The sequence below is a fragment of the Pleurodeles waltl genome, chromosome 2_2, assembly GCF_031143425.1.
Source record: "Pleurodeles waltl isolate 20211129_DDA chromosome 2_2, aPleWal1.hap1.20221129, whole genome shotgun sequence".
In the NCBI taxonomy this organism is placed as follows: Eukaryota; Metazoa; Chordata; class Amphibia; order Caudata; family Salamandridae; genus Pleurodeles; species Pleurodeles waltl.
This window is the reverse complement of record NC_090439.1, coordinates 593,728,696-593,749,216: the sequence shown is the minus strand read 5'-3', so window position 1 is coordinate 593,749,216 and position 20,521 is coordinate 593,728,696. Positions and strand designations below refer to the sequence as shown.

At 46.4% G+C, this 20,521-nt stretch overlaps 1 protein-coding gene across 1 annotated transcript in view; it reads right to left on the bottom strand.

Moving 5' to 3' along the window:
* LOC138282493 (chloride channel protein C-like) overlaps positions 1 to 20,521 on the bottom strand; it is an 858,631-nt gene that overhangs the window by 665,006 nt on the left and 173,104 nt on the right. Inside the window, exon 4 of the mRNA XM_069220139.1 lies at positions 19,687 to 19,862. Within this exon, the coding sequence (XP_069076240.1) occupies positions 19,687 to 19,862 (176 nt within the window). The remainder of the gene's footprint in view (positions 1 to 19,686; positions 19,863 to 20,521) is intronic.

Here is a 20,521-nt window from a genome sequence, read left to right as displayed (position 1 = left end):
GAGGAGCTCTGGACACCTCCCAGGGGAGGTGCAGGTCAGGGGAGTGGTCACTCCCCTTTCCTTTGTCCAGTTTCGCGCCAGAGCAGGGGCTAAGGGGTCCCTGAACCGGTGTAGACTGGCTTATGCAGAATTGGGCACATCTGTGCCCAACAAAGCATTTCCAGAGGCTGGGGGAGGCTACTCCTCCCCTGCCTTCACACCATTTTCCAAAGGGAGAGGGTGTCACACCCTCTCTCAGAGGAAGTTCTTTGTTCTGCCATCCTGGGCCAGGCCTGGCTGGACCCCAGGAGGGCAGATGCCTGTCTGAGGGGTTGGCAGCAGCAGCAGCTGCAGTGAAACCCCAGGAAGGGCAGTTTGGCAGTACCAGGGTCTGTGCTACAGACCACTGGGATCATGGGATGGTGCCAACTATGCCAGGATGGCATAGAGGGAGCAATTCCATGATCATAGACATGTTACATGGCCATATTCGGAGTTACCATGGTGAAGCTACATATAGGTAGTGACCTATATGTAGTGCACGCGTGTAATGGTGTCCCCGCACTCGCAAAGTTCAGTGAATTGGCTCTGAACAATGTGGGGGCACCTTGGCTAGTGCCAGGGTGCCCTCACACTAAGTAACTTTGCACCTAACCTTTACCAGGTAAAGGTTAGACATATAGGTGACTTATAAGTTACTTAAGTGCAGTGTAAAATGGCTGTGAAATAACGTGGACGTTATTTCACTCAGGCTGCAGTGGCAGGCCTGTGTAAGAATTGTCAGAGCTCCCTATGGGTGGCAAAAGAAATGCTGCAGCCCATAGGGTTCTCCTGGAACCCCAATACCCTGGGTACCTCAGTACCATATACTAGGGAATTATAAGGGTGTTCCAGTAAGCCAATGTAAATTGGTAAAAATGGTCACTAGCCTGTTAGTGACAATTTGGAAAGAAATGAGAGAGCATAACCACTGAGGTTCTGATTAGCAGAGCCTCAGTGAGACAGTTAGTCACTACACAGGTAACACATTCAGGCACACTTATGAGCACTGGGGCCCTGGGTTACCAGGGTCCCAGTGACACATACAACTAAAACAACATATATACAGTGAAAAATGGGGGTAACATGCCAGGCAAGATGGTACTTTCCTACACAACCCCCCCCAAAACAAAGGACAATAAGACTAGCCATTACCTGATGAGCCTTCATTGTCTAAGTGGAAATATCTGGAGAGTCCATCTGCATTGGAGTGGCTACTCCCAGGTCTATGTTCCACTGTATAGTCCATCCCCTGTAGGGATATGGACCACCTCAACAATTTAGGATTTTCACCTTTCATTTGTTTTAGCCAAAGTAGAGGTTTGTGGTCTGTCTGAACAATGAAGTGAGTGCCAAACAGGTATGGCCTCAACTTCTTCAGAGCCCAGACCACAGCAAAGGCCTCCCTCTCAATGGCAGACCAACGCTTTTCTCTAGGGGTCAACCTCCTACTAATAAAAGCAACAGGTTGATCCTGGCCCTCAGAATTAAGTTGTGATAGGACTGCCCCTACTCCTAATTCAGATGCATCAGTTTGGACATAGAATTTTTTAGAGTAACAAGGGCTTTTCAGGACAGGTGCAGAGCACATGGCCTGCTTCAGCTCCTCAAAAGCTTTCTGACAGCTTGCTGTCCATAATACCTTTTTAGGCATTTTCTTGGATGTGAGGTCATTAAGAGGGGCTGCAATGGAGCCATAGTTCTTAATGAACCTCCTGTAATACCCAGTGAGGCCTAGGAAGGCTCTCACCTGAGTCTGAGTGGTAGGGGGAACCCAATCAATAATAGTTTGGATTTTCCCCTGAAGTGGTGCAATCTGTTCCCCACCAACAAGGTGTCCCAGATAAACCACCTTACCCTGCCCTATCTGGCACTTTGAAGCCTTGATAGTGAGGCCTGCCTTTTGCAGAGCCTCCAAAACTTTCCATAGGTGGACCAGGTGATCATCCCAGCTGGAGCTAAAGACAGCTATATCGTCCAAATATGCTGCACTGAAAGCTTCCAGCCCTTGCAGGACTGTTCACCAACCTCTGAAAAGTGGCAGGTGCATTTTTCAAACCAAAAGGCATTACAGTAAACTGGTAATGTCCTCCAATGGTAGAAAATGCAGTCTTAGGTTTAGCATCTTCTGACAATTTGATCTGCCAATACCCTGCAGTCAAATCAAAAGTGCTTAGATACTTGGCAGATGCCCGTGTATCTATGAGCTCATCTGCCCTGGGTATAGGGTGAGCATCAGTTTTGGTTACCAAGTTGAGACCTCTATAGTCTACACAAAACCGCATTTCTTTCTTTCCATCTTTAGAATTGGGTTTTGGTACCAGTACCACAGGAGAAGCCCATGGACTGTCAGAGTGCTCAACCACTCCTAGTTCCAACATTTTCTGAACTTCTTGCTTTATGCAGTCCCTGACATGGTCAGGCTGCCTATAGATCTTACTTTTGACAGGTAAACTGTCTCCAGTATCTATAGTGTGCTCACACGAAGAAGTGGTGCCTGGCACAGTAGAGAAGAGTTCTGAAAATTGTCCTAGGAGATTTATGCAATTGTCTTTCTGCTCAGCAGTAAGACAATCTGCCAAAACTACACCTTCCACAAGAGCATCTTGATCTGTGGAAGAGAAGAGATCAGGTAGAGGATCACTGTCTTCTTCCTGTCCCTCATCTGTTGCCATGAGCAGGGTGAGATCAGCCCTGTCATAGTAGGGTTTCAGGCGGTTGACATGGAGCACCCTAAGGGGACTCCTGGCAGTGCCTAAGTCAACCAAGTAGGTGACTTCACCCTTCTTTTCAACAATTGTGTGGGGACCACTCCATTTATCTTGGAGTGCTCTTGGGGCCACAGGCTCCAAGACCCACACTTTCTGCCCTGGTTGGTACTGAACCAAAACAGCCTTCTGATCATGCCATTGCTTCTGGAGCTCTTGGCTGGCCTGAAGGTTTTTACTGGCCTTTTTCATGTACTCAGCCATCCTTGATCTGAGGCCAAGTACCTAATCCACAATATCCTGCTTAGGAGCTTTTAAAGGTTGTTCCCAACCCTCCTTTACAAGTGTGAGTGGACCCCTAACAGGGTGTCCAAAAAGAAGTTCAAAGGGGCTGAAGCCCACTCCTTTCTGGGGTACCTCCCTGTAGGCAAAAAGGAGGCATGGTAGAAGGATATCCCATCTCCTGCGGAGTTTTTCAGGGAGACCCATAATCATGCCTTTGAGAGTTTTATTAAATCTCTCCACCAGTCCATTTGTTTGTGGATGATAGGGTGTTGTGAACTTGTACGTTACACCACACTCCTTCCACATGGCCTTTAAGTATGCAGACATGAAATTGCTTCCTCTGTCTGATACTACTTCCTTTGGGAAGCCCACCCTGGAAAATATTCCCAGGAGGGCCTTTGCCACTGCAGGAGCTGTAGTGGTCCTTAAAGGAATAGCTTCAGGATATCTTGTGGCATGGTCCACTACCACTAAGATAAACCTATTGCCTGAAGCAGTAGGAGGGTCAAGGGGGCCAACTATGTCAACCCCTACCCTTTCAAAGGGAACCCCAACCACAGGCAGTGGGATAAGGGGTGCCTTTGGAGTGCCACCTGTCTTGCCACTGGCTTGACAGGTTTCACAGGACTTACAAAATTCCTTTGTGTCCTCAGACATCCTAGGCCAATGAAACAATGGTACCAATCTGTCCCAAGTTTTCATTTGACCCAGGTGCCCAGCTAAGGGAATGTCATGTGCCAGTGTTAGGAGGAACTTTCTGTACTCCTGAGGAATCACTAATCTCCTGGCAGCTCCAGGTTTAGGATCCCTATGCTCAGTGTACAAGAGGTTGTCCTCCCAGTAAACTCTGTGAGAGTCACTGACATCCCCATTAGTCTGTTTGACAGCTTGCTGTCTGAGACCCTCTAATGTGGGACAGGTTTGCTGTGCCACACTCAGCTCCTCCCTGGCAGGCCCCCCTTCACCCAAAAGCTCAGCAGTGTCTGCTTCCAGCTCCTCTGGTGTAGGTTCTGCACAGGGAGGGAATTCTTCTTCCTCAGAATTAGAATCCACTGTAGAGGGAGGGATAGTAGGAAGTGGTTTGTTTCTACTAGCCCTAGCTTTAGGGAGCACTTGGTCCATTGTTCCAGGATCCAAGCTTCCCTGTCCTTTTTGCTTTTTGGCCTGAGCCCTTGTCAAAGCAAAAATATGCCCTGGGATGCCCAGCATTGCTGCATGGGCCTCCAACTCCACATCTGACCAAGCTGATGTCTCCAAATCATTCCCTAATAGACAGTCTACAGGTAAATCTGAAGCTACCACAACCTTCTTTGGACCAGTTACCCCCCCCCAGTTGAGATTTACAACAGCCATGGGGTGGCTTTGTGTGATGTTGTGAGCATCGGTTACTTGGTACTGGTGTCCAAGTATGTGTTGTTCAGGGTGCACCAGTTTCTCAATCACCATTGTGACACTGGCACCTGTGTCCCTGTAGGCCTGGACCTCAACACCATTTATTAGGGTTAGTTGCTTGTACTTCTCCAAGTTATGGGGGCAAGCAACCAAAGTGGCTAAATCAATAGCCCCTTCAGAGACTAAAGTAGCCTCTGTGGTCTCCCTAATCAGACCAACCCCAACTAAATTACCAAAAGTGAGCCCAGCTACTCCCTTGGATTGGCTATTAGTAGGTTTGCTCCCACCACCACTGCTATTAGTAGGGACACTAGGTGTAGCAGTAGGGGTTGTAGTGGTAGGAGCTGTGGTGCCTTTCTTTGGACAACTGGGATCTGTTGTCCAATGGCCTTTTATTTTACATAAATAGCACCATGGTTTCTTTTCCTTGTTCTGATTAAAGGAGGATTTGGACCCACCACCCCCACCAGAGTGTTTTTGTGGGCCTGATGAAGACTCATTTTTAGATTTGTCCCCACCCTTGTCAGAAGACTTACCATCCTTCTTTTTGTTGCCATCTTTGTCACCCCCTGTATGAACTTTTCTGTTCACTCTTGTTCTGACCCATTTGTCTGCCTTCTTTCCCAATTCTTGGGGAGAGGTCAGATCAGAGTCCACCAAGTACTGGTGCAACAAATCAAACACACAATTATTAAGAATATGCTCTCTCAGGATCAAGTTATACAGGCTGTCATAATCAGTAACTTTACTGCCATGTAACCACCCCTTCAAGGCCTTCACTGAATGGTCAATGAAATCAACCCAGTCTTGTGAAGACTCCTTTTTGGTCTCTCTGAACTTTATCCTGTACTGTTAAGTGGTTAAGCCATAACCATCCAGGAGTGCATTCTTAAGAACTTGGAAATTATTGGCATCATTTTCTTTCACTGTAAGGAGCCTATCCCTACCTTTTCCACTAAATGATAGCCATAGGATAGCAGCCCACTGCCTTTGAGGGACATCCTGTACAACACAGGCCCTCTCAAGTGCAGCAAACCACTTGTTAATGTCATCCCCCTCCTTATAAGGGGGAACTATCTTGTGCAGATTCCTGGAATCATGCTCTTTTGCAGGATGACTATGGGGAATACTGATGCTGCCACCATGGGTATCTAAACCCAACTTCTGTCTTTCCTTCTCTAATTCAAAAGACTGTCTATCCAAATCCAGCTGTTGCTTTTTAAGCTTCAGTCTGGTTTGTTCCACCCTCAACTTATTGAGTTCCCTCTCTAACATTCTGTCATCAGGGTTGGTGGGAGGGACATTTCTAGAAACAGAGCTATGATGGGAATGAACAGAAGGAGACCTGTCCCTTACAGAAGCCAACTTAACAGCTTGGTTTACAGAAACATTACTACCAGTATGGTGAGAGTAAATGCTTTTGCTATGATGTGAGACAACACTATTTGTTTGGTGTGGCTCATCATCATTACCATCTATGCTAGATTGTCTAGTAATGGGCAGGCTAGAAAGTTTCTTTGCTGAATCTTTTCCTGGGGGAGTCCCTGAATCAGATTGGGAACTATTAGGTACTTTTTCAACAGATGGGCCACCTCTGGCCTTATCCTGTTCTCTAAGCATGTTAATTAACAGTTCCAAGGCAGGATTCTTCCCTACACTCAAACCTCTCTCTATACAGAGACTCCTTGCTCTCTTCCAGCTAAGGTTGTCATATGCAAGTTTGGACAGATCAACACTTTGGCCTGTGCCAGACATTTTTTAGAGAGAGTTAAAGTGATAGAGAAAGAGACAAAAGTTTTTAGAACTTTTTGGAAAGACAGAAAAAAAACTTTTAAAACTTTTAAGAACTTTTTGAAAGTTTAGGAGTACTTTTCAGCACTTAGAAAAGAGTGAAAAGAGGAAATGCAAAACTTTTTGGCTATGTGTATATACACTGACCTTGTTTTGTATATTTTTCTCTTATGAAAAGTACAATGACAAGAGTGGTAAGTAGTCTCAAGCACTTATCCCACCACTGCACAACCAATGTAGGAGGCTGGACTGGCTTGTAGTGACTACCAAGGGGTACTTGCACCTTGCACCAGGCCCAGTTATCCCTGATTAGTGTATATGGTGTCTAGCAGCTTAGGCTGATAGATAATGGTAGCTTAGCAGAGCAGCTTAGGCTGAACTAGGAGACGTGTGAAGCTACTACAGTACCACTTAGTGTCATATGCACAATATCATAAGAAAACACAATACACAGTTATACTAAAAATAAAGGTACTTTATTTTTATGACAATATGCCAAAGTATCTTAGAGTGTACCCTCAGTGAGAGGATAGGAAATATACACAAGATATATATACACAATAGCAAAAATATGCAGTATAGTCTTAGAAAACAGTGCAAACAATGTATAGTTACAATAGGATGCAATGGGGAAACATAGGGATAGGGGCAACACAAACCATATACTCCAAAAGTGGAATGCGAACCACGAATGGACCCCAAACCTATGTGACCTTGTAGAGGGTCGCTGGGACTATTAGAAAATAGTGAGAGTTAGAAAAATAACCCTCCCCAAGACCCTGAAAAGTGAGTGCAAAGTGCACTAAAGTTCCCCTAAGGACAAAAGAGTCGTGTTAGAGGAATAATGCAGGAAAGACACAAACCAGCAATGCAACAACTGTGGATTTCCAATCTAGGGTACCTGTGGAACAAGGGGACCAAGTCCAAAAGTCACAAGCAAGTCGTAGATGGGCAGATGCCCAGGAAATGCCAGCTGCGGGTGCAAAGAAGCTTCGACTGGACAGAAGAAGCTGAGGTTTCTGCAGGAACAAAAAGGGCTAGAGACTTTCCCTTTGGTGGACGGATCCCTCTCGCCTTGGAGAGTCGTGCAGAAGTGTTTTCCCGCCGGAAGGACGCCAACAAGCCTTGCTACACGCAAATCGTGCGTTTGGCGTTTTTGGACGCTGCTGGGGCCCAGGAGGGACCAGGAGGTCGCAAATTGGACCTGCAGAGAGAGGGGACGTCGAGCAAGACAAAGAGCCCTCACTGAAGCAGGTAGCACCCGGAGAAGTGCCAGAAACAGGCACTACGAGGATGCGTGAAACGGTGCTCGCCGAAGTTGCACAAAGGAGTCCCACGTCGCCGGAGACCAACTTAGAAAGTCGTGCAATGCAGGTTAGAGTGCCGTGGATCCAGGCTTGGCTGTGCACAAAGGATTTCCGCCGGAAGTGCACATGGGCCGGAGTAGCTGCAAAGTCGCGGTTCCCAGCAATGCAGCCCAGCGAGGTGAGGCAAGGACTTACCTCCACCAAACTTGGGCTGAAGAGTCACTGGACTGTGAGGGTCACTTGGACAGCGTCGCTGGATTCGAGGGACCTCGCTCGTCGTGCTGAGAGGAGACCCAAGGGACCGGTAATGCAGCTTTTTGGTGCCTGCGGTTGCAGGGGGAAGATTCCGTCGACCCACGGGAGATTTCTTCAGAGCTTCTGGTGCAGAGAGGAGGCAGGCTACCCCCACAGCATGCACAAGCAGGAAAACAGTCGAGAAGGCGGCAGGATCAGCGTTACAGAGTTGCAGTAGTCGTCTTTGCTACTATGTTGCAGGTTTGCAGGCTTCCAGCGCGGTCAGCGGTCGTTTCCTTATCAGAAGGTGAAGAGAGAGATGCAGAGGAACTCGGCTGAGCTCATGCATTCGTTATCTAAAGTTTCCCCAGAGACAGAGACCCTAAATAGCCAGAAAAGAGGGTTTGGCTACCTAGGAGAGAGGAAAGGCTACTAACACCTGAAGGAGCCTATCAGCAGGAGTCTCTGACGTCACCTGGTGGCACTGGCCACTCAGAGCAGTCCAGTGTGCCAGCAGCACCTCTGTTTCCAAGATGGCAGAGGTCTGGAGCACACTGGAGGAGCTCTGGACACCTCCCAGGGGAGGTGCAGGTCAGGGGAGTGGTCACTCCCCTTTCCTTTGTCCAGTTTCGCGCCAGAGCAGGGGCTAAGGGGTCCCTGAACCGGTGTAGACTGGCTTATGCAGAATTGGGCACATCTGTGCCCAACAAAGCATTTCCAGAGGCTGGGGGAGGCTACTCCTCCCCTGCCTTCACACCATTTTCCAAAGGGAGAGGGTGTCACACCCTCTCTCAGAGGAAGTTCTTTGTTCTGCCATCCTGGGCCAGGCCTGGCTGGACCCCAGGAGGGCAGATGCCTGTCTGAGGGGTTGGCAGCAGCAGCAGCTGCAGTGAAACCCCAGGAAGGGCAGTTTGGCAGTACCAGGGTCTGTGCTACAGACCACTGGGATCATGGGATGGTGCCAACTATGCCAGGATGGCATAGAGGGAGCAATTCCATGATCATAGACATGTTACATGGCCATATTCGGAGTTACCATGGTGAAGCTACATATAGGTAGTGACCTATATGTAGTGCACGCGTGTAATGGTGTCCCCGCACTCGCAAAGTTCAGTGAATTGGCTCTGAACAATGTGGGGGCACCTTGGCTAGTGCCAGGGTGCCCTCACACTAAGTAACTTTGCACCTAACCTTTACCAGGTAAAGGTTAGACATATAGGTGACTTATAAGTTACTTAAGTGCAGTGTAAAATGGCTGTGAAATAACGTGGACGTTATTTCACTCAGGCTGCAGTGGCAGGCCTGTGTAAGAATTGTCAGAGCTCCCTATGGGTGGCAAAAGAAATGCTGCAGCCCATAGGGTTCTCCTGGAACCCCAATACCCTGGGTACCTCAGTACCATATACTAGGGAATTATAAGGGTGTTCCAGTAAGCCAATGTAAATTGGTAAAAATGGTCACTAGCCTGTTAGTGACAATTTGGAAAGAAATGAGAGAGCATAACCACTGAGGTTCTGATTAGCAGAGCCTCAGTGAGACAGTTAGTCACTACACAGGTAACACATTCAGGCACACTTATGAGCACTGGGGCCCTGGGTTACCAGGGTCCCAGTGACACATACAACTAAAACAACATATATACAGTGAAAAATGGGGGTAACATGCCAGGCAAGATGGTACTTTCCTACACAACCCCCCCCAAAACAAAGGACAATAAGACTAGCCATTACCTGATGAGCCTTCATTGTCTAAGTGGAAATATCTGGAGAGTCCATCTGCATTGGAGTGGCTACTCCCAGGTCTATGTTCCACTGTATAGTCCATCCCCTGTAGGGATATGGACCACCTCAACAATTTAGGATTTTCACCTTTCATTTGTTTTAGCCAAAGTAGAGGTTTGTGGTCTGTCTGAACAATGAAGTGAGTGCCAAACAGGTATGGCCTCAACTTCTTCAGAGCCCAGACCACAGCAAAGGCCTCCCTCTCAATGGCAGACCAACGCTTTTCTCTAGGGGTCAACCTCCTACTAATAAAAGCAACAGGTTGATCCTGGCCCTCAGAATTAAGTTGTGATAGGACTGCCCCTACTCCTAATTCAGATGCATCAGTTTGGACATAGAATTTTTTAGAGTAACAAGGGCTTTTCAGGACAGGTGCAGAGCACATGGCCTGCTTCAGCTCCTCAAAAGCTTTCTGACAGCTTGCTGTCCATAATACCTTTTTAGGCATTTTCTTGGATGTGAGGTCATTAAGAGGGGCTGCAATGGAGCCATAGTTCTTAATGAACCTCCTGTAATACCCAGTGAGGCCTAGGAAGGCTCTCACCTGAGTCTGAGTGGTAGGGGGAACCCAATCAATAATAGTTTGGATTTTCCCCTGAAGTGGTGCAATCTGTTCCCCACCAACAAGGTGTCCCAGATAAACCACCTTACCCTGCCCTATCTGGCACTTTGAAGCCTTGATAGTGAGGCCTGCCTTTTGCAGAGCCTCCAAAACTTTCCATAGGTGGACCAGGTGATCATCCCAGCTGGAGCTAAAGACAGCTATATCGTCCAAATATGCTGCACTGAAAGCTTCCAGCCCTTGCAGGACTGTTCACCAACCTCTGAAAAGTGGCAGGTGCATTTTTCAAACCAAAAGGCATTACAGTAAACTGGTAATGTCCTCCAATGGTAGAAAATGCAGTCTTAGGTTTAGCATCTTCTGACAATTTGATCTGCCAATACCCTGCAGTCAAATCAAAAGTGCTTAGATACTTGGCAGATGCCCGTGTATCTATGAGCTCATCTGCCCTGGGTATAGGGTGAGCATCAGTTTTGGTTACCAAGTTGAGACCTCTATAGTCTACACAAAACCGCATTTCTTTCTTTCCATCTTTAGAATTGGGTTTTGGTACCAGTACCACAGGAGAAGCCCATGGACTGTCAGAGTGCTCAACCACTCCTAGTTCCAACATTTTCTGAACTTCTTGCTTTATGCAGTCCCTGACATGGTCAGGCTGCCTATAGATCTTACTTTTGACAGGTAAACTGTCTCCAGTATCTATAGTGTGCTCACACGAAGAAGTGGTGCCTGGCACAGTAGAGAAGAGTTCTGAAAATTGTCCTAGGAGATTTATGCAATTGTCTTTCTGCTCAGCAGTAAGACAATCTGCCAAAACTACACCTTCCACAAGAGCATCTTGATCTGTGGAAGAGAAGAGATCAGGTAGAGGATCACTGTCTTCTTCCTGTCCCTCATCTGTTGCCATGAGCAGGGTGAGATCAGCCCTGTCATAGTAGGGTTTCAGGCGGTTGACATGGAGCACCCTAAGGGGACTCCTGGCAGTGCCTAAGTCAACCAAGTAGGTGACTTCACCCTTCTTTTCAACAATTGTGTGGGGACCACTCCATTTATCTTGGAGTGCTCTTGGGGCCACAGGCTCCAAGACCCACACTTTCTGCCCTGGTTGGTACTGAACCAAAACAGCCTTCTGATCATGCCATTGCTTCTGGAGCTCTTGGCTGGCCTGAAGGTTTTTACTGGCCTTTTTCATGTACTCAGCCATCCTTGATCTGAGGCCAAGTACCTAATCCACAATATCCTGCTTAGGAGCTTTTAAAGGTTGTTCCCAACCCTCCTTTACAAGTGTGAGTGGACCCCTAACAGGGTGTCCAAAAAGAAGTTCAAAGGGGCTGAAGCCCACTCCTTTCTGGGGTACCTCCCTGTAGGCAAAAAGGAGGCATGGTAGAAGGATATCCCATCTCCTGCGGAGTTTTTCAGGGAGACCCATAATCATGCCTTTGAGAGTTTTATTAAATCTCTCCACCAGTCCATTTGTTTGTGGATGATAGGGTGTTGTGAACTTGTACGTTACACCACACTCCTTCCACATGGCCTTTAAGTATGCAGACATGAAATTGCTTCCTCTGTCTGATACTACTTCCTTTGGGAAGCCCACCCTGGAAAATATTCCCAGGAGGGCCTTTGCCACTGCAGGAGCTGTAGTGGTCCTTAAAGGAATAGCTTCAGGATATCTTGTGGCATGGTCCACTACCACTAAGATAAACCTATTGCCTGAAGCAGTAGGAGGGTCAAGGGGGCCAACTATGTCAACCCCTACCCTTTCAAAGGGAACCCCAACCACAGGCAGTGGGATAAGGGGTGCCTTTGGAGTGCCACCTGTCTTGCCACTGGCTTGACAGGTTTCACAGGACTTACAAAATTCCTTTGTGTCCTCAGACATCCTAGGCCAATGAAACAATGGTACCAATCTGTCCCAAGTTTTCATTTGACCCAGGTGCCCAGCTAAGGGAATGTCATGTGCCAGTGTTAGGAGGAACTTTCTGTACTCCTGAGGAATCACTAATCTCCTGGCAGCTCCAGGTTTAGGATCCCTATGCTCAGTGTACAAGAGGTTGTCCTCCCAGTAAACTCTGTGAGAGTCACTGACATCCCCATTAGTCTGTTTGACAGCTTGCTGTCTGAGACCCTCTAATGTGGGACAGGTTTGCTGTGCCACACTCAGCTCCTCCCTGGCAGGCCCCCCTTCACCCAAAAGCTCAGCAGTGTCTGCTTCCAGCTCCTCTGGTGTAGGTTCTGCACAGGGAGGGAATTCTTCTTCCTCAGAATTAGAATCCACTGTAGAGGGAGGGATAGTAGGAAGTGGTTTGTTTCTACTAGCCCTAGCTTTAGGGAGCACTTGGTCCATTGTTCCAGGATCCAAGCTTCCCTGTCCTTTTTGCTTTTTGGCCTGAGCCCTTGTCAAAGCAAAAATATGCCCTGGGATGCCCAGCATTGCTGCATGGGCCTCCAACTCCACATCTGACCAAGCTGATGTCTCCAAATCATTCCCTAATAGACAGTCTACAGGTAAATCTGAAGCTACCACAACCTTCTTTGGACCAGTTACCCCCCCCCCCAGTTGAGATTTACAACAGCCATGGGGTGGCTTTGTGTGATGTTGTGAGCATCGGTTACTTGGTACTGGTGTCCAAGTATGTGTTGTTCAGGGTGCACCAGTTTCTCAATCACCATTGTGACACTGGCACCTGTGTCCCTGTAGGCCTGGACCTCAACACCATTTATTAGGGTTAGTTGCTTGTACTTCTCCAAGTTATGGGGGCAAGCAACCAAAGTGGCTAAATCAATAGCCCCTTCAGAGACTAAAGTAGCCTCTGTGGTCTCCCTAATCAGACCAACCCCAACTAAATTACCAAAAGTGAGCCCAGCTACTCCCTTGTATTGGCTATTAGTAGGTTTGCTCCCACCACCACTGCTATTAGTAGGGACACTAGGTGTAGCAGTAGGGGTTGTAGTGGTAGGAGCTGTGGTGCCTTTCTTTGGACAACTGGGATCTGTTGTCCAATGGCCTTTTATTTTACATAAATACCACCATGGTTTCTTTTCCTTGTTCTGATTAAAGGAGGATTTGGACCCACCACCCCCACCAGAGTGTTTTTGTGGGCCTGATGAAGACTCATTTTTAGATTTGTCCCCACCCTTGTCAGAAGACTTACCATCCTTCTTTTTGTTGCCATCTTTGTCACCCCCTGTATGAACTTTTCTGTTCACTCTTGTTCTGACCCATTTGTCTGCCTTCTTTCCCAATTCTTGGGGAGAGGTCAGATCAGAGTCCACCAAGTACTGGTGCAACAAATCAAACACACAATTATTAAGAATATGCTCTCTCAGGATCAAGTTATACAGGCTGTCATAATCAGTAACTTTACTGCCATGTAACCACCCCTCCAAGGCCTTCACTGAATGGTCAATGAAATCAACCCAGTCTTGTGAAGACTCCTTTTTGGTCTCTCTGAACTTTATCCTGTACTGTTAAGTGGTTAAGCCATAACCATCCAGGAGTGCATTCTTAAGAACTTGGAAATTATTGGCATCATTTTCTTTCACTGTAAGGAGCCTATCCCTACCTTTTCCACTAAATGATAGCCATAGGATAGCAGCCCACTGCCTTTGAGGGACATCCTGTACAACACAGGCCCTCTCAAGTGCAGCAAACCACTTGTTAATGTCATCCCCCTCCTTATAAGGGGGAACTATCTTGTGCAGATTCCTGGAATCATGCTCTTTTGCAGGATGACTATGGGGAATACTGATGCTGCCACCATGGGTATCTAAACCCAACTTCTGTCTTTCCTTCTCTAATTCAAAAGACTGTCTATCCAAATCCAGCTGTTGCTTTTTAAGCTTCAGTCTGGTTTGTTCCACCCTCAACTTATTGAGTTCCCTCTCTAACATTCTGTCATCAGGGTTGGTGGGAGGGACATTTCTAGAAACAGAGCTATGATGGGAATGAACAGAAGGAGACCTGTCCCTTACAGAAGCCAACTTAACAGCTTGGTTTACAGAAACATTACTACCAGTATGGTGAGAGTAAATGCTTTTGCTATGATGTGAGACAACACTATTTGTTTGGTGTGGCTCATCATCATTACCATCTATGCTAGATTGTCTAGTAATGGGCAGGCTAGAAAGTTTCTTTGCTGAATCTTTTCCTGGGGGAGTCCCTGAATCAGATTGGGAACTATTAGGTACTTTTTCAACAGATGGGCCACCTCTGGCCTTATCCTGTTCTCTAAGCATGTTAATTAACAGTTCCAAGGCAGGATTCTTCCCTACACTCAAACCTCTCTCTATACAGAGACTCCTTGCTCTCTTCCAGCTAAGGTTGTCATATGCAAGTTTGGACAGATCAACACTTTGGCCTGTGCCAGACATTTTTTAGAGAGAGTTAAAGTGATAGAGAAAGAGACAAAAGTTTTTAGAACTTTTTGGAAAGACAGAAAAAAAACTTTTTAAACTTTTAAGAACTTTTTGAAAGTTTAGGAGTACTTTTCAGCACTTAGAAAAGAGTGAAAAGAGGAAATGCAAAACTTTTTGGCTATGTGTATATACACTGACCTTGTTTTGTATATTTTTCTCTTATGAAAAGTACAATGACAAGAGTGGTAAGTAGTCTCAAGCACTTATCCCACCACTGCACAACCAATGTAGGAGGCTGGACTGGCTTGTAGTGAGTACCAAGGGGTACTTGCACCTTGCACCAGGCCCAGTTATCCCTGATTAGTGTATATGGTGTCTAGCAGCTTAGGCTGATAGATAATGGTAGCTTAGCAGAGCAGCTTAGGCTGAACTAGGAGACGTGTGAAGCTACTACAGTACCACTTAGTGTCATATGCACAATATCATAAGAAAACACAATACACAGTTATACTAAAAATAAAGGTACTTTATTTTTATGACAATATGCCAAAGTATCTTAGAGTGTACCCTCAGTGAGAGGATAGGAAATATACACAAGATATATATACACAATAGCAAAAATATGCAGTATAGTCTTAGAAAACAGTGCAAACAATGTATAGTTACAATAGGATGCAATGGGGAAACATAGGGATAGGGGCAACACAAACCATATACTCCAAAAGTGGAATGCGAACCACGAATGGACCCCAAACCTATGTGACCTTGTAGAGGGTCGCTGGGACTATTAGAAAATAGTGAGAGTTAGAAAAATAACCCTCCCCAAGACCCTGAAAAGTGAGTGCAAAGTGCACTAAAGTTCCCCTAAGGACAAAAGAGTTGTGTTAGAGGAATAATGCAGGAAAGACACAAACCAGCAATGCAACAACTGTGGATTTCCAATCTAGGGTACCTGTGGAACAAGGGGACCAAGTCCAAAAGTCACAAGCAAGTCGTAGATGGGCAGATGCCCAGGAAATGCCAGCTGCGGGTGCAAAGAAGCTTCGACTGGACAGAAGAAGCTGAGGTTTCTGCAGGAACAAAAAGGGCTAGAGACTTTCCCTTTGGTGGACGGATCCCTCTCGCCTTGGAGAGTCGTGCAGAAGTGTTTTCCCGCCGGAAGGACGCCAACAAGCCTTGCTACACGCAAATCGTGCGTTTGGCGTTTTTGGACGCTGCTGGGGCCCAGGAGGGACCAGGAGGTCGCAAATTGGACCTGCAGAGAGAGGGGACGTCGAGCAAGACAAAGAGCCCTCACTGAAGCAGGTAGCACCCGGAGAAGTGCCAGAAACAGGCACTACGAGGATGCGTGAAACGGTGCTCGCCGAAGTTGCACAAAGGAGTCCCACGTCGCCGGAGACCAACTTAGAAAGTCGTGCAATGCAGGTTAGAGTGCCGTGGATCCAGGCTTGGCTGTGCACAAAGGATTTCCGCCGGAAGTGCACATGGGCCGGAGTAGCTGCAAAGTCGCAGTTCCCAGCAATGCAGCCCAGCGAGGTGAGGCAAGGACTTACCTCCACCAAACTTGGGCTGAAGAGTCACTGGACTGTGAGGGTCACTTGGACAGCATCGCTGGATTCGAGGGACCTCGCTCGTCGTGCTGAGAGGAGACCCAAGGGACCGGTAATGCAGCTTTTTGGTGCCTGCGGTTGCAGGGGGAAGATTCCGTCGACCCACGGGAGATTTCTTCAGAGCTTCTGGTGCAGAGAGGAGGCAGGCTACCCCCACAGCATGCACAAGCAGGAAAACAGTCGAGAAGGCGGCAGGATCAGCGTTACAGAGTTGCAGTAGTCGTCTTTGCTACTATGTTGCAGGTTTGCAGGCTTCCAGCGCGGTCAGCGGTCGTTTCCTTATCAGAAGGTGAAGAGAGAGATGCAGAGGAACTCGGCTGAGCTCATGCATTCGTTATCTAAAGTTTCCCCAGAGACAGAGACCCTAAATAGCCAGAAAAGAGGGTTTGGCTACCTAGGAGAGAGGAAAGGCTACTAACACCTGAAGGAGCCTATCAGCAGGAGTCTCTGACGTCACCTGGTGGCACTGGCCACTCAGAGCAGTCCAGTGTGCCAGCAGCACCTCTGTTTCCAAGATGGCAGAGGTCTGGAGCACACTGGAGGAGCTCTGGACACCTCCCAGGGGAGGTGCAGGTCAGGGGAGTGGTCACTCCCCTTTCCTTTGTCCAGTTTCGCGCCAGAGCAGGGGCTAAGGGGTCCCTGAACCGGTGTAGACTGGCTTATGCAGAATTGGGCACATCTGTGCCCAACAAAGCATTTCCAGAGGCTGGGGGAGGCTACTCCTCCCCTGCCTTCACACCATTTTCCAAAGGGAGAGGGTGTCACACCCTCTCTCAGAGGAAGTTCTTTGTTCTGCCATCCTGGGCCAGGCCTGGCTGGACCCCAGGAGGGCAGATGCCTGTCTGAGGGGTTGGCAGCAGCAGCAGCTGCAGTGAAACCCCAGGAAGGGCAGTTTGGCAGTACCAGGGTCTGTGCTACAGACCACTGGGATCATGGGATGGTGCCAACTATGCCAGGACGGCATAGAGGGGGCAATTCCATGATCATAGACATGCTACATGGCCATATTCGGAGTTACCATGGTGAAGCTACATATAGGTAGTGACCTATATGTAGTGCACGCGTGTAATGGTGTCCCCGCACTCACAAAGTTCAGTGAATTGGCTCTGAACAATGTGGGGGCACCTTGGCTAGTGCCAGGGTGCCCTCACACTAAGTAACTTTGCACCTAACCTTTACCAGGTAAAGGTTAGACATATAGGTGACTTATAAGTTACTTAAGTGCAGTGTAAAATGGCTGTGAAATAACGTGGACGTTATTTCACTCAGGCTGCAGTGGCAGGCCTGTGTAAGAATTGTCAGAGCTCCCTATGGGTGGCAAAAGAAATGCTGAAGCCCATAGGGATCTCCTGGAACCCCAATACCCTGGGTACCTCAGTACCATATACTAGGGAATTATAAGGGTGTTCCAGTAAGCCAATGTAAATTGGTAAAAATGGTCACTAGCCTGTTAGTGACAATTTGGAAAGAAATGAGAGAGCATAACCACTGAGGTTCTGATTAGCAGAGCCTCAGTGAGACAGTTAGTCACTACACAGGTAACACATTCAGGCACACTTATGAGCACTGGGGCCCTGGGTTACCAGGGTCCCAGTGACACATACAACTAAAACAACATATATACAGTGAAAAATGGGGGTAACATGCCAGGCAAGATGGTACTTTCCTACACACATGTCCTTCATAGTTGCCTGTGCTATATTAAAAGGATCACAAGATGTGAACTGCAAGTTACAAAAGGATCTTTGTGTTAAAAACAGTAACCCACACACCTATCTACATACAAAAAAAATCTGGCATCTGCGTGCTACATGATATGCTTTGCAGGAGACATAGTATCCCTCATGCTGCTTGGAGTCAAAACTTGGACCAGAAAAACACACATCTCTCCAACAAATGTGATAACTTCCAGAATTATTTTACCAATATTATTATTCCCTGAGATTTACTGAGCACACAAATACCTCTGTAGCAGATGCATTAACCTCATAAAATAGTTTAAAATGCAGACTTTGCAACCATAAGCAGAAATGGTTTACTGACACATTTCTCCTTGTGGCACAGTTTTTTATAAAATAAATGAATAAGTTGATGCCCAGATTTTGTGTTGGTGTTGTGTAACTTTTTTGCCACAACCCCAATGCAAATTATCACTTGGTAAATCTTTGTATGCTCTCAAATATAGCCGTGGTAGAACTGCTAAACATATGTCTGAGGTGTTATGATCTGATGCCACTTCCTGTGATGTCATTGGTTGTAATGCCAAGTGTGATGTCACACGCCGTGATATCATGTGCCATGATGTAACTTGCATACTAGCTAACTTGGTTAGTCCTCCCACTTCTGATTTTCAAGACGTGCCCTGACTACACCTGCTTCTGGTGGAAAAGTGAAACATTAAAAAAGTCCATGTATTGTACTCAAATCATATTGGAAGAAAAGCTTGGGGTACCTGTAGAGTACATTCCCCTTGTGCATCCCACACAGGAACGTCCATTAAACACCGAATTGCTAGACGAATATTAAAAAGACCGAAAAACAGAAGTACATTTTAGAGAGACCAAGGCCTAAAGCTATGAAAAACATCGACTTCCGCCGTTCGAGGAAAACACAACGACCGTGCGATTCAGGAAACTCCTAAAAACAGAGCTATTCACAAGAGCTTTCAAATAAAATACAGTGTTGAAGAATACTGGAATGGATTTGTAACATAGATTATACAGCACCCGGAAGTAACCTTGATGATGCAATGCGATGAGCACCACCAAATAAAACTTAATACACAGATACCAAAACTTAAGCAACAGATGTGCTCTTCTAATGTTTAAAATTAATAAGCTCATGGTAGAACATAGGCAATGACTTACAAGTTCGGAACATTATGCAGAGGACATTTTATGGTGAGAGGATGAGCGCTGGAATGCAGAAGAATAGCAATATGAATGAAATGAACCTGAAAAGTTCTAAACCATCTGTTACCATGCTATGCTGTGTCATACTCTGAAAGACGATAAAAAAAGAACTCCTCCTCCTCCTCAGCTTCGTTAAGAGTTTCGTAAAACCTTGAAGAACTAACTAAATTTGCAATGCGAAAACCACAAGTAGACAATGTCAGTCCAAAGTAGGTTTTGTGGAGAAAAAGCTCAGCAAAAACACAATTTTAGTTCCAGAATTATTTTACCAATTTTTTCGGCAACCTTTTGTCGGAAAGAAAAATGTGCGTAAAAACTTACGGCAGAAGTAAGATGAAGTGTCAAGTTTGCCAACTAAACCTAATTTCAAGGGCAACAATTAAGCCTTTTTCCACCCCTAACTTAAGTTCCAACAGCTCTAATCAAGTGCCACATCTATGACCCACTACTCATCCGCACAAGCATCAAAACTTTCACCATATACACATTTCTGAACTTATAATGCACTTGCATTTATAATATCAAGAAAGGTGCTCAGAGCTTCATCTGAAATAATTATTATGTGTATTTTTTCGAAATTCTTCAACCAACCTTTCATGGTTAATTCCAAAGAATAGATGCTGTTTTCAGGTGATCAGAAACATAAAGGTTTAAGTAACCCATAGCCTCACTGATTTCCATTTTTGGTCATTCTACAGATAATTGAATCCACCACACTGCTCCTTACCCCAAGTGGATCATAGGCCCTTCGGGTCCGCAGAAGAGTCCTGACGCCACCGCCAGCACACAGGATACAAACGTCCCAAAAAAGGTCTTTACATTGAAAATGTGTGGAATCGAAGCACCATTCAGGAAGCCGATGACTTCAGGTAGGCCGCCCGGGGATCCTGATGGGCAGAAGAACTGAAGAAGAAAATAAGTACTTTACATAAAGCAAAATATCAATGCACAGCAAGCACTCTTTCACCTTAGTAATTAAACTGCAAAATGGATACCATTTCCAAGAGCTCAGTACAGACTTCAGTACAGAGAGATGGAGAGCCATTGGCCCACTGCCCAATCAAAGACTTCATTACCACTTTACCTCATTGTCTCCTCACTGTCCTTACTTTACGTGAGTGCTAGTCACTTTGATTTTAGCCTTTCGCATTGCCCCGTAAATATTTATATCAGACCTCTTACCTGGGACTCCTTCTATATCTGGCACCTCTATCAGGATTCTGCTTTTCTATCAAGCTGTTCCCATCACTTCTTGTACAAATTTACCTCATGATTCCTCTGTGAGGACAACATGAGACCATATGCTGCCCTTATGCATGGTTCTTTTTAATTTACTCCTTATTTCTGTGAAGATGAGGGTGGCCCTTGTTAAAGCAGGGTGTTCCTGACACTTCGAGTGATAGGTTCCTCAGCTTATACAGAAGAGGGATATTCTTAAAGTCTCTGGTCTGCTTTATGTTAGGATTCTCAAAGTCTATTGTAAATTGTGTGGTCATTCGCCCACTAAGGCCTACTATCAGAAAAATTACTTTAAATATCTCCACATTCTATGGGCTTCTCAT